Source organism: Helicoverpa armigera, chromosome 6 (assembly GCF_030705265.1).
Source record: "Helicoverpa armigera isolate CAAS_96S chromosome 6, ASM3070526v1, whole genome shotgun sequence".
Classification (NCBI taxonomy): domain Eukaryota; kingdom Metazoa; phylum Arthropoda; class Insecta; order Lepidoptera; family Noctuidae; genus Helicoverpa; species Helicoverpa armigera.
In genome coordinates this window covers 8,657,442-8,670,556 of record NC_087125.1, presented here as the reverse complement: position 1 = coordinate 8,670,556, position 13,115 = coordinate 8,657,442, and the positions used below count along the sequence as shown (strand labels likewise).

Below are 13,115 nucleotides of genomic sequence, written 5' to 3'. Positions count from 1 at the left end.
AAGAGCAAGAATCGTTCTGTAAACTAGTTTGTGAAGTCACTTTGCCCTCGGGCATGCCTACATACAATGTTGCTTGAACGTGAAACACATTAAGAGCCTGTGTAACCACTGTTCTAATTGCTATACATTAATATGTCTGCAATAAAAGCTTTATCGATCTCGTTTTGACTTCCTCATTACTGTACAGGGCATAATTTACGTTGAAAAGATTTTTAGAGTTCGCGACTAAAAAAAAATCTAGGGATTATGTGTATATAAAAAATACTTGTTTTAAATGAGTATCAATTACATCGTCACCATGAATGCGGTCTCGTAATTTCCTAGAGTTTGCAACAGTTACAGATCCTTGAATAAAACAATTGAAGTCACAGTTTAGCGTTACCAAACCATTGTGATTGTTGCAAAAACCGGAACCTGACAATATTACACTTGCGAAGGCAAAATGCTAACAGATGAAGTTACGTTTTTTATAATAGTTTCGTATTTTCCAGCGATTTTCATGATGTTCGAAACAGGAAAGAAAATGAACAAATCCGGTAGTTTATCAACTTTAAAGTGGATGTTGGTTAACTGGTTTCTAGTACAAGTTTACATTATTTAGTGGTTTATTTATAATTTATCTGTCTATTTACACACTTGTCTAACACTGAGCATGTTTTAAGAGACTTCAACACAATGCCAGGCTTACCCATTTTCATTGGATTATGTTATTAAGTAGGTAAGTAGCCCGAAGTGAAGACTTACAATATACTTTACTAGCCACGATTACTTATGCTGTTCTAATTCAAAGCTTTTCTTATAACAGTTTTTAACGTGATACAATTGAAAACAAAAACACTGAAAACTTCCATTAGCCGCCGATAAACCTATTTTACTATTTAATATACTTTTTATACGGAAACAAAGCGTTTCGTGACGAAGGCAAAGGTTTTAACATGAATTTCAAGCGTGTTCCCTGAATCGCGTGCGCGCTGGGATCACGACAAATATTAATCACTACAGCATACGTAATAAGTGAACTATACGTTTTTAAACGTTCAACTACGTCAAATTTATCGTTGTTTGTAATAAAGAAATTATGTTGGCAATGAAACAGATATGTCGGAGACTTTAACTACGTCTATTTTATGTTTTGTTGCAAAAACATTTGTATATTTTCGCTCGTACGATATAAGCGGCAACCGTCTGACTGGGTTCCATATATTTGAGGTTTTATATCCGACGGAACATCAAATTATTGCGATGATGGGTACATCAAAGAGGTAAGCTCGATTCGCACCATCTGAAAACCTTTAATAAAGTCTGTATACAAGAATATAGCGATTTTGATCGAAGCACCAATCGGTATGCTAATATCTTGCAGGTAAGCAATGAATATTTAATGCGTGTGGACATAAAAGGTATTTTATATTCATGGGGAGCAAGTTCAAATGGTTCAATGGTCTTTGATCGCGATGCACGTAATCGCTAATGACGGCTTACTATGCGTCGCTAGTTAAACACGCGCTTTTTGTGCTACGTACGCAACGCAGAGCATCTCTAGCGGAATCGGAAGTCACTCCGCTTACTAACTGCTTTGTTCAGCATCTTTTTATCCTACTGTTATTAATGGTATACAAAGGTTGATTATACCAATGCATCAAAAGAGTTCGTGAATCTTTGATGTTATGATGTTTTAAATGCTGTTGCATCTTCCAATTCTTCGCTCAAGAAGCTTATAACAATAATAAAATGAAATCAAAAGTTGTGTACCTAACTCTAGATAAATGCAAATTGTAAGTACAAAAATCTATATTTGCATCGACATCTCTACTACCACTGAGAAGTCAATAAAAGTATCGTTTCAGTGGAACTTTCTGGAAGAACTTCTAACTAATCTAAAGACTACAAGCTCCGTGATACAGCTGACGTCAAGGGATAATGTACAATCTTCAAAACATTGTAAAATGTTTTTCCTTAACTTCCGACCGAGCGCCACGTTTTGGCAGCATCCGATACAATAATCTCTCATAACAAAGGTTAAATATACAATATTATTATATCAGTCATTGAAATAATAATCTAAATATCGTAAAAGTAATCTGGCTATATCTACCCGGGCATGTGATGTGGCCATTGACGCACGATGAATTATTCTATCATCGCGAAACCTTTCAAGTCGAACGTCAGATGTTCACGTCGACCGATATTAAGAAAGTCGCTACGATACTGGAAAAATAATAAACCTTCCATATGATGGACGTATTATTATTGCTAACTTACTGTAATTGAGAGCATTCGTTATGTTTTAATTTAGAAGATACAAGTCAACTCATCTTTGAATCCGACCTAATTAAAATTATGAAAAAGTTTTTTTGGATGACGAGATAAAATAGTATGATCGAATTAGAATTTATCTCGCTGTGGGAGTGGAAGGTAATATCAGGACCACCAAAACAAAATCCACCCTTGTACCTTCTAGAGCCATTTACCCGTGACATTAATCTAATAAAACCCATTGCTAACTCATACCTTCAATCTGATGAATAACATCCTATTGTAAAAAAAGTTGATCACTTACGAACATAGTTTAAAAGTTAACCTTAATTACATCACTATCACTTTTGCGGGTTTTCTTAAATCAATTACGTATTAAAACAATCTATTTTTTATCACATCCAAGTAAAACCGAAATAGTTTATTTAAATTTAGTACACGGAAGACGTTAACCTGTGGCATTGTTAATCAGTTGAACTTCGATAGTCATCTAGAATGTAGTCATGACTTGCAGTTTGTGGCGATGTACTTAGGTTTTAACTGTTAGAGGAAATCAAAAGATTTTCATTCGATTAATTATTGTTCGACTTCATATGAATATAACAGCTTCAATTATATGTCCCCAATGTCGTTAAAGTACAAGCTGCAGAGTTATTAGTAGGTTTTTATCTTATAAATATTTCTTCGCCTCAAAACTAAAAACGTCTTGTTTTTGTTTCAGCTTGAGATTCCACACTAAGGTCGTTTTATGAGGCATTATTATAAAAACCTTTCTATATATTTTATTGACGTCGGTTCGTACGTTATGACCGATATGAGACGTAGGCTACTCAAGTCTGATGATAGCCATAGCTGTTCCAAGAATAACATATAACTCTATAGACTCTGGAACGACTAATGTTTGTAGTAAATATGTGAAATTCATATTTTATAGCATTGTTTTATAGTGCTCAAGATCAAAGAAAATACACCGTAACACTACGGCATAATTACGCAAAGCGTAAGTAAATAAATGCTCAAAATCAAAATAGCACTATTTAGTAGGTACCTTATATTTTAATAACCCATGATATCAGCCGTAAAAATCCCATAAAATCTGTAAATTGACGCTTTTCTGTGTAGAACATCCCGGAAATTGGTTTATAGGTAGAGGTACCATCTTCGCTTTTATCTCAAAATAATGAGCTGGAAATTACAAATTAGCAAAATCGTTTTCATAAGTATAGGTATATAGTATTAAGTTAGCTACAGTAACTGCAGTAAGTGACATTGGATATTATTAATTGTCATTTAAACATCCGTGACCTACTTATTAGTTCTCTTATTGAAAAGTTCTATACCACCCATGTGCTATTGTTTAAAAAGCAGTTAAACCTGTTAGTACGCCTAGTAGCATTAAGTTGTACACGCAATGAACTACCAACTCCGGCGCAGCTCGCAGAAGAAAACGAGAGTGAAGTGAATCACTGACGTCATTTTCGAATTGGGGAACAAATATCACACATGTTGTCAACTATCATAGAAAACACAGAAAAACCGGAGTGAATAAGCCAATGATAATATTTTAATAAGTTGAAAAACTCCACTGGAAACTCATGTCACTTTTGACGTTTTATTAAATTGTCAAAACAGCAAATGGACGTTTCCCAGAAGCGTGGGAGTGTTCGGCCTGATGCCGCTAAGTAGGTCGCCTTCACGGAAAAAAGAAAAAATCTTTTTCTATACTCCATTGCTTACTTTTATCGGTTATGGTTATTTAAATTAGATTATTAGGTCGTCTATTAGTTTCGTAAAGATAATACGTAATCGCGAAGGTATTGATCGGAACTATTACCTAATTAATCTTGTTATGCCAAAAACAAATTTGATTAGTACACCTCAATGTAATGAAACCATGCAGTACCGTTTATTGTTACGAGGCTAGAATAACAAATCAGAAGCGGCGAAGCATGCTAGTCACATTGTGAGATACAGGAATAGGTAGTTGTGAAATCTGTCGGCAATCAAGTTTCCGCTAACAAATACTTACTTCGCCTTAAATTGCTTGCGCCTGCGCTTCTCCGCTTTCGAGTTTGTTGACTCTAGAGAACATTTCACTTTTTTCGTGTCTCTCAGCGGGCTCTTTGGTGTTCCGAAAATCTTATCGATTACGTAGTGTTGCATAAACAAACCTGTCTTCGATCGATACAATGTTATGTTTAATGTATTTTTTTTACACTTTACTTTTTCCGGCGCACTTAACGTCATGTTTCTTAACCAAAAATAGCATGTAAGTGAATATTTACGTAAATAATTGAATTAGTTATACATATTTATTTTTGAGTTATTCTTTAATTCCAGATTTTAAATTCAAATATTAAATGAACATATTAGCATCATAATTACGCTCTTCAGAGCTTTCTTAGGTTCGCACGCAGCCTACTTATATTTCTAAAACCAAGTTAGCTTACGTAACAGTACAATACCACGAGTACCAAGTAGTAAAAATAATTTATAATCGCAAACCATTTAAAATGAAGCAAGAGGCTATCAAACAGCCGCAGCGCAAACTCCATTGTTTGTAATTCCGAATGGGTATTGTATTAGTTATTTCCAGCGAGTTTTTACTGTGTAACCGATAAGCACGCAATGTCACGGTTGCTCTTTGCCGACTCGTGGGGAGAAAGTACATGCGAGCTGTGCACGACTGCAGCCCAGCACGCACCGCTGCACAGTGATTCACGCTCCATACAAAGGCGGCCATAAATACGAAACTCACAAATACTTTTAATTAATTTATTTTAAACGTTGAAATATGTTAAGAGAAGTGTAAATTATTAAAATTATAACATATCCACATTCATTAAAAAATATATCATTACTATTTAGGTGTAAAAATGTCTCGCAGTAATTTTGTTTTAGACGATAAACCTAGAACATGTCATACTGCGACTTTTAATGAAAAATCTATATAAATAATGGTTATTTATATTAAAACCAACCATAAAGGAATAAAATAAAACAACAAAAATACACGAACAACCTTTTTTGCAAATACACACAAAACACAAAATATACCAGAATACATTCAAGCTCAAAAGTATTTACTACAAACAGATAACAAATCTAGTACAATTTTTGATAGTACACCTTTTGTTTTTGACAGGGAACTTTCGTAAACCTGTTAGGAAGGGATCTGAATGAAGAAGTTGATGGTTCAACTTTGTCAGACTTCTGAGATACATGTAACTCAATTCGCTCTACATCAATATTTTCAACTACATTCAGCCAATCTGAATATTTCTCTATAAACTTAGACCTACTACGATTTGATATTGCCCAATAATAAGAAATTCGTTTACATACATTCATAATTTTATTACTTAAAGTCTCTAGTTTGATATTTTCGATGTCATCCGAAAGGCACGATGTTTCTGTAAAAGTATTCAGGACATGTTGCATTTTTCATTTGGACTACCCTCTTTAGAGTGCCAAATGTCAAAAATAGTCGTCCTCGAAACAGAACATTTGAAAACTTTACCTAAAACAACATGAAAGCTGAACTTAAGATATAAAGTTTTTTTCTTTACTATGGACATGCATACTTTGACACTCCTTTAACCCAAGAAGGGGCAGAAAGATGCAGATGAAACTTATATGGTTTTATAAGAACATCCTCTTTATTCGAAAAACATTTGCCTCAAGTGCAGCACTGAGCAGCAAAAAGTTATAGGTCCAAATGAAATCAAAGTATACCAAACAAATCTACAAAAACGCTACCTTCAATAAAAAAATAAAATAAAATATTAAACGCATTAAAAAAAATAAAAAAGTAGTTGATAATAGAAGTACATACCTTGGTCTTGGACCTCCATACTGTCACCATACGTAAACACTTGATTTGGAATAGTGACACTCAAAAACAAAGTGTTAAGTTTTGATGACTCACACGTTGCGATAATTAGACTCGAGATGCGCTAACTTCCGATGCACAAAAGTGAATAATAAGTTGACCTTATGACACTGGTATTTAGAGTTTTCGGAAGCTTCTTAACTTGTTAATCACTTAGTAAGTTGATCTAATGGGGATAAGCCGATGACATTTTTCGATTTATGGCCTTAGAGTGAATCACTGTGCGCTGTCACATGTGCCACGGAATCTCTTCTCGTGTCTATCTCATTACCAGACATATGTTCTACGCACATGTTTTGGCACAAACCAGTTCTACGTCTGCTGGACTCACTCCAGCAGCCAGTAGAAGTCAAACATTTGTGTAAAAAAATGCACCAATAAACAGTCCTATCGTATACGCGCTTCTAAAGGTAAAACGTGAACAATATAATCTACGCAGCGAAAAAAGAACAAGTTAATTACCCATAAACGTCTGAACCGATCTCTTGATGACCAACAAATCTTTTTACAAGTTTGGATTAGCTTTTTCTGTAAACTACAAATTCAAATATGCACTGATCTAACGAATATTTTTAGAATTCTACTCACGGGTAGTGGATACCTTACGCTTATCTTAGACATACTTATATTTATTAAGTAAAGCCTTAAGATTTCCACATCTCAGTTCGCCCCTCAGACAGACTAAACCAATATGTAAACGAAGCAGGTAGTGGGAGTCTTTTCGTCGATTTTAACTGCAGATTTATCAGACAATACGACGCACCTCGTGTTATCCCCGACCTCGCCCGCATCCCAGTTTACATGAATATTAATAATTATGACAGGTTAATAACGACACGCTGAAAACCGGTCAAGGTCAGTGCATCCATGTGCCATACCTTGGCACTTTCATGATGGCTATACAATATACATGCATTATTCAACGAGGTTTTAAAGAAATGTTAATTTAAGATCATGTTTGTGTTTTCACGAAGTTTGATGTCTTAGAAAGCTGTATTTCCCGAGATTCATGGTCGTAAAGTTAATAAACAGAGACTGAAGTAAAGACCCGATGATTGGCTCATCCGGAAAACTTACAATTTATTGTAAGAATGGATTCCGCGCGGACGCAAATTGTTTACTACAATCAGTGTAATAAAATAGTCTGATCTATGTTTAGATCTATGATTCGTTATTAGTATTTAGTATTGATTTCTTACATCAATTTATGTTTATGGAGTGTTAAAAATATAACTCGGTCTCCTGAAAATAGCATGCATACTTCTGGAGTGACGCTGATTTCCAGATTTAAAACTGCAGTAAAACAGCATGATCGGATTCTAATAGTCATTCACGGTCCATGAAAGCTCGTTAGAGACGTCATATAAGCGTTAGTTAGCAATCATTGGGAACTTTTAGGAGTGTGGTGTGACTGGTCTGACTTCCGTCTGGTCCAGCGCTCTCGTCTCACCACTCCGGCTACCCCATTGTTCTTTAACAACTTTCTTTTCTTAATTTACTTCACGCAAAAGTACCTACTTTCAATTGCTCACGAGCGCACTATGGAGTATGGGAACGGCTCATTTCGCTGATTTCACGGCTATAATGTACTGTTGATTAACAACAGTAACCAGCTGTATAGTTATACACATATACATATTAGATTTTCTTTAGCTATACTTGCTGATATAATCTCAAACTCTACAATCAGCGAACGGTGAACTGCATGTGCATTGTGTAACTTATTTAATCATTTTCTCATTACATTGCACGTGTAAAGCAAAAATGTTTGAATGTGTTCTAATTATACTATTTATTTGATATCTGGGTAGCATTATTGTTGGTTGAGTGCGGCACACTAACCCAGTTGTTGTTTATTAGGTACCTATATTCGTTTTCAAAACAAAACAGAAACTGCATAAGTGAAAAGTGAGCATAGTTTATTTGTTATATTATGGTGTGGCAGTATCCGTCATCTCATTTGTTATGATGGTTAGATTTCAAAGCGTGTGTTTGCGGTGGCTCGGGCGCACGGGCGACGCGTGATGGAGTCGTTAGCACGGTAACTGGAGCACCGAATGGCACCGCGAGGATAATGCACAAACTAGATCTAGCGCCAAGTACCTACTGCCTACTCGACAGACTTTCGTGCTCTGTTTCACCTCTACAATTAACCGTCTACCACGTCGTATAAACAATTTTAGATGTGTAAGGCATACGATACCATCCTCCACGGTCCAATTTCATTTTAGAGAATTTAATTTGAAACCACAGTCTGTTTACCTTCGTAACTGTTACAAACGTAACTAGATTCTTCAATATATAGTCATATAGGTAAGCCAGAGGTTTATCACGAACACGTACACTCGTAGTCACAAATGACCTATTTCAAAACTAATCATGAAGCAAGCTGAAGATCCGCCACCATGATAACATATGTATGGTATATTTTCAGAGTCCAAGAGTTAATTAAGTCTTCACAAATCATCGCAGAATAATAAATTAAGATGTTCAATTAACTAGTGCACAAAGTTGTGCATCATTCCGATCTTTAGACTGAACATGTATTTCGCACCTCGTAATGATTTCGGTTGGACTACTGCCCGCCCTGTAATAACAAAGCGTATAATTGTACAATAACACTCGTACGACACACTTATTTTTATTTCGTAATAATTTCTATTATGAATTTTCTTCTCAGAAATGTTTGTTGTTCCCGATTTAAAGCCTGAAATTGCGGGGCGGTATTCCGCAATTAATTTAAAATATCTCGCCGTCCGTGTATTTCAATTCTATTACAACCGAACAAAGCGAAACAATCCGGCTTTAAGTCGTTAGAAGTACCATGCGATTTCTGGCAGCTAATAAATAAATTCTTCTCTTAATATGTCCGCAGTTAATGGATTCTTACAAGAGAGTTGATTGACAGCAACACCTAACAGCGTGCTAATAACAACAGCACATACTTCGTTCAACAATCCGGACGCTGAGTATTGATAGCTGTACAAGTGTACATGCCAATACATTCCATGAATCGTTTGTAACATTCCTTTCTGTGATTTTTTTGAGGCACTCCAATTTTGCGGTAAGATGTTACGTCGGCTGTTAAAGGTAACGTTCTCTACAACCTGCCAATTACATTTGCATCATGTTATAGTGCGTTGCAGCATTTGTCTATATGAGTGCAATACAAATCTTTAGTTCCCTCCAGAATACTGATTAGAATAGCGAGCGTGTGTGATGGCTTTTACACTTTCTTTGATTTTCGTTTCCATTTCTTTGTTTACCTACGTAATGAGATCAAAGTTGTCTCTCATATAGTGTCAATGAGTTTTACTGAGCTCCTGTGTTTTAAGTGTTGAAATATTGGAACCCAAATGAACTCTATTGCCTGTGTGTGTTAAACATGTATCTAGGTCAACAAGTAGGCAGTAGTTTTAGCATTATCATTCATATTCCAGCTATTAGGTAGAGCATTCTACGGTGACTTATTCAAACCAGTAATTTGTGATTTCCTGCAGCAACTTGAGGCTTTGATATTAATAGTCAGGTACATATTCCGAACCTGCTTTTATTATAGATTGAGCTTAACTATAAGGTAAAGTTAAGAATAATAACAGATTAATCGATCGTTTTGCTATTACCTATTTTCATTTTTTTATTGATTGATAATAAAAATTCTATACTTCTAATTTTCTGCACAGCGATATTTGTATGTTATGGGCCACATGATGATGGTGTCAACTTTCCTTATCTCCGTTGTTTTCAAGTCAAGTAATTTAGTAAGTTATAATATGCATATAATAGAGGAAATGTACCAACATACCCGGGCCGTGTCCTAGTGGGTCACGGGTGGCTCGATCACCCTTGGCCCATATTCCCCGCTCCTAGAATTGGGTCGAGGTGTTATCACCTGCATTCATATTATACTAAGCGATAATGGTATCAATAATTACATACTCATTACGTCCTTGATCTATTTGTTTTTGTTTTGTTAATATTGCAATAAATATCCGGTAAAATCACTAATTTATCTTAAAGGTTTATTACAGTTTACGAGTTATGGTTTCGGATGTAATAAAAGTATAGAAATAAAAGGGATCAGAAACTAATTTACAACATTAAACTTTTTTATAAACAATGGTAAGGGTTTTTTTTTTAATGGAACATAAGTCTCCTTTAGAAATTATAAAAAAATCGGTAAGCAGGTACGCCTAAAGAAACGTCTTTTATTTTTGCGAGACAAGAACAAATGCTAAGTGAAAATATTCCATAATATGCACAATTTCCACTCGATCCATCACAAGTTGACAGACATCGAGAGAAGCTTTCGATATGAGTAGCTACTCACACTTGATGCTGGAAAAAGAAACTTGAAAAAAACCTGTTTTCTACCATATTTCTAATCGTAAATTACGACAAACACTTTAATAGTCGACAAGAAAATAGTCTTTTGACATCTTTTGAAATACAACTACATGAACAGACAATAAAACCGCGGTTTTGATTAATCACTTACAGCATAAGTAGTCTTAATACCGAGAGAATAAGAGCGATTCTGTTCATGACATTGTATTGTTCGGACGAAATGAGAAATTTAAAAGTGTCTGATCAAGTAAGACAGACATACAGACAGAATATTAATGTGTTTACAGTATACTATTATGTAACACTATTTAACACGTAACTCTTTGAATTATTTTAAAGATCGGAGCCGCTGACAAAATTGATAGATGTTTGGTTAATCCGCGGTACATTTCCATGTTAACAATTATAAAAGTTTAAGCACTGTGAACGCACGTGAACAATACAAAAGGTTTACCACGTGCATCGATCGGCAATTGTTTTCGCAACAACCAAAACTGCAAGATAAGTTTTTATGGAAAATTATTTCAGGAAATTATAAAGCCTTTAAGTGATCTGTAGAAATTGTTGAGTACGTAGGTACAGGAAAATACTGAGTTTAAATAAACTGCAAACAAATCATCTATCTAATTTGAAAACAACTTACACTTTATCTTCATAGTAATGATAGGTATGTGATAAACTTTTGAGGAAAAAGTTTTGTTTATAAGAATGTTCAGAAATGAATATTAATATGTTTTACTTTCTCAAATAACGGCAGGTCATAATTTATACAAAAAATATCGTATAAAATATTTTAGAAATATCATCATCATTCATCGTATATCATCGTCATACGTCATTGGAGCGACAATTTAAATCACGACTCCCCGTGTTCGTGATTCTCAACAAATCATTTAGAGAGACGGACAGACACACAGCTGAACCATGTCCTGAAAAACACCGTAACGATACAAAACAAGTGACGACTTCGTCCGACACGCCAAATGTAATTTGTTTAAAGTTATGTGACAATTACAAATGGCCAATAATAAGTACCATATTAACTGATTTTCATAGAAAATATATATTTTCCAGACAACGACATTTTCATATTTATCTACCTCACGTGGGCAGAGACAGGCAATGATTCATATCACTTTTACTATATCGGAAGGTTTTAAATGACGATGACTATCTTGTAAAATTAGCAAAATGTGAGTCTCTACTATTTTTAGAGTACTGGAGTCATGGAAATCTCATCAAGTGTTTAGTTAGCTTTGCAAACTTTTGCGCTATGATTTGTGAATTTTAATAATAAATTAGGTGGTTGTAAATTACTTAAATCCACATTAATTTGATGAATAGATCGTTATACTTGAATTTATTAATTAGAGTAGGTTGCGATTAGTCTTGTGTTTATAATATGAACTATAAATTAATGCAATAATTTCTATAAAGTGACTCACCAATGGTTTTCAATATCTGCAGGTCGTCCAGCTCGTACTCCTTTTCCTCCTCGGTGTACTCGGAGTCGGTGGTGGTGGAGTCCTGCTCCTCGGTGGAGGACGCCACGGACAGCGAGCGCACGTCCGAGCTCAGCTCAGAGCTGCACTCCCTCACCAGTTTAGCACTAGCCATCATCATCTTACAAAGTTTCTCACTATCCAATTACTCAAATCAAAGTCTCAGTTAAGATCTCCTCAGTTCATATTTTTGTTTCCCGAAAAACATAAACATCGCCTTAAGTTGCAGTTGTTTAGTTAATTTCGATTTATTTTATTTTTATAATGTCTATTATTACCGAATAAAATATTTGTTTGTAATTAAATCGATATTAAAAAATATTGAATAGAATTTATGTTATCGTGATATACGCGCGTCAGCGGGGAACAGTCGGCAAGGCGTTCCGTTCGCTCAGCGGTTTGTGTCTCACTGGCGGCGGCAGTCGGGTAGCGCGCGACCTCGCTCGCTTCTCTGCCGATCGAGACGCGAGACGAGACGGCCACGATAAAATAAACGCTGACAAACTCTGCAATAGTACCGACAAACACGACGATGCTCTTCATACAATAATGTTTTAAATAATTGAGCATCACTTCGTCTGCAAACAATGAGATGCCTTCAATGTAAATAAGATTAGCTTGTCTAAATGTATTCCTTTCTTCTAAATAATATGATAACAAATAACTCAGAATCTCTCCAAACTTCTTTATAAATATCCTTTTCTGCAGCCGCTTTGTTTTAGTTTCGACCTTTCAGTATAATACAAATAAGAAGAATGATACTTCAAGTTTTGTGAAATGTAAACAGTACACAGAGGTTGTATAAATCAAAGAGTGAAGGTATTACAGCCTAAATAAAAATACGGAAACTGAATCTGACCACTGCTAAACTGCAACTTGTGTCTGACGTTTCATAAGAGCCAGCCGAGGCCTTTGAAATAATAGGGGTATTTTTTATTGTTTTTTAATCGTTGCATTCGGGAATCGTTACAACAAAATTTAATTAGGAGCGCTTACGCTCCTTCCCCACTGTCAAGCCCACAACTTTTAAACGGCTTAACCGATTTTCATCAAGCATGTTTATGATCTTGATAAGATATCAGATACATATAAAGGTAGGTCAACTTACAATTAAATTA

The 13,115-nt window shown here is 35.2% G+C and overlaps 1 protein-coding gene across 1 annotated transcript in view; it reads right to left on the bottom strand.

The window, feature by feature from the left end:
- Positions 1-12,581, bottom strand: part of LOC110379404 (cAMP-dependent protein kinase catalytic subunit 3) — a 36,226-nt gene extending 23,645 nt beyond the window's left edge. Inside the window, exon 1 of the mRNA XM_021339075.3 lies at positions 11,941-12,581. Within this exon, the coding sequence (XP_021194750.1) occupies positions 11,941-12,118 (178 nt within the window). The 5' untranslated portion in view covers positions 12,119-12,581. The remainder of the gene's footprint in view (positions 1-11,940) is intronic.
- Positions 12,582-13,115: the final 534 nt, after the last annotated feature.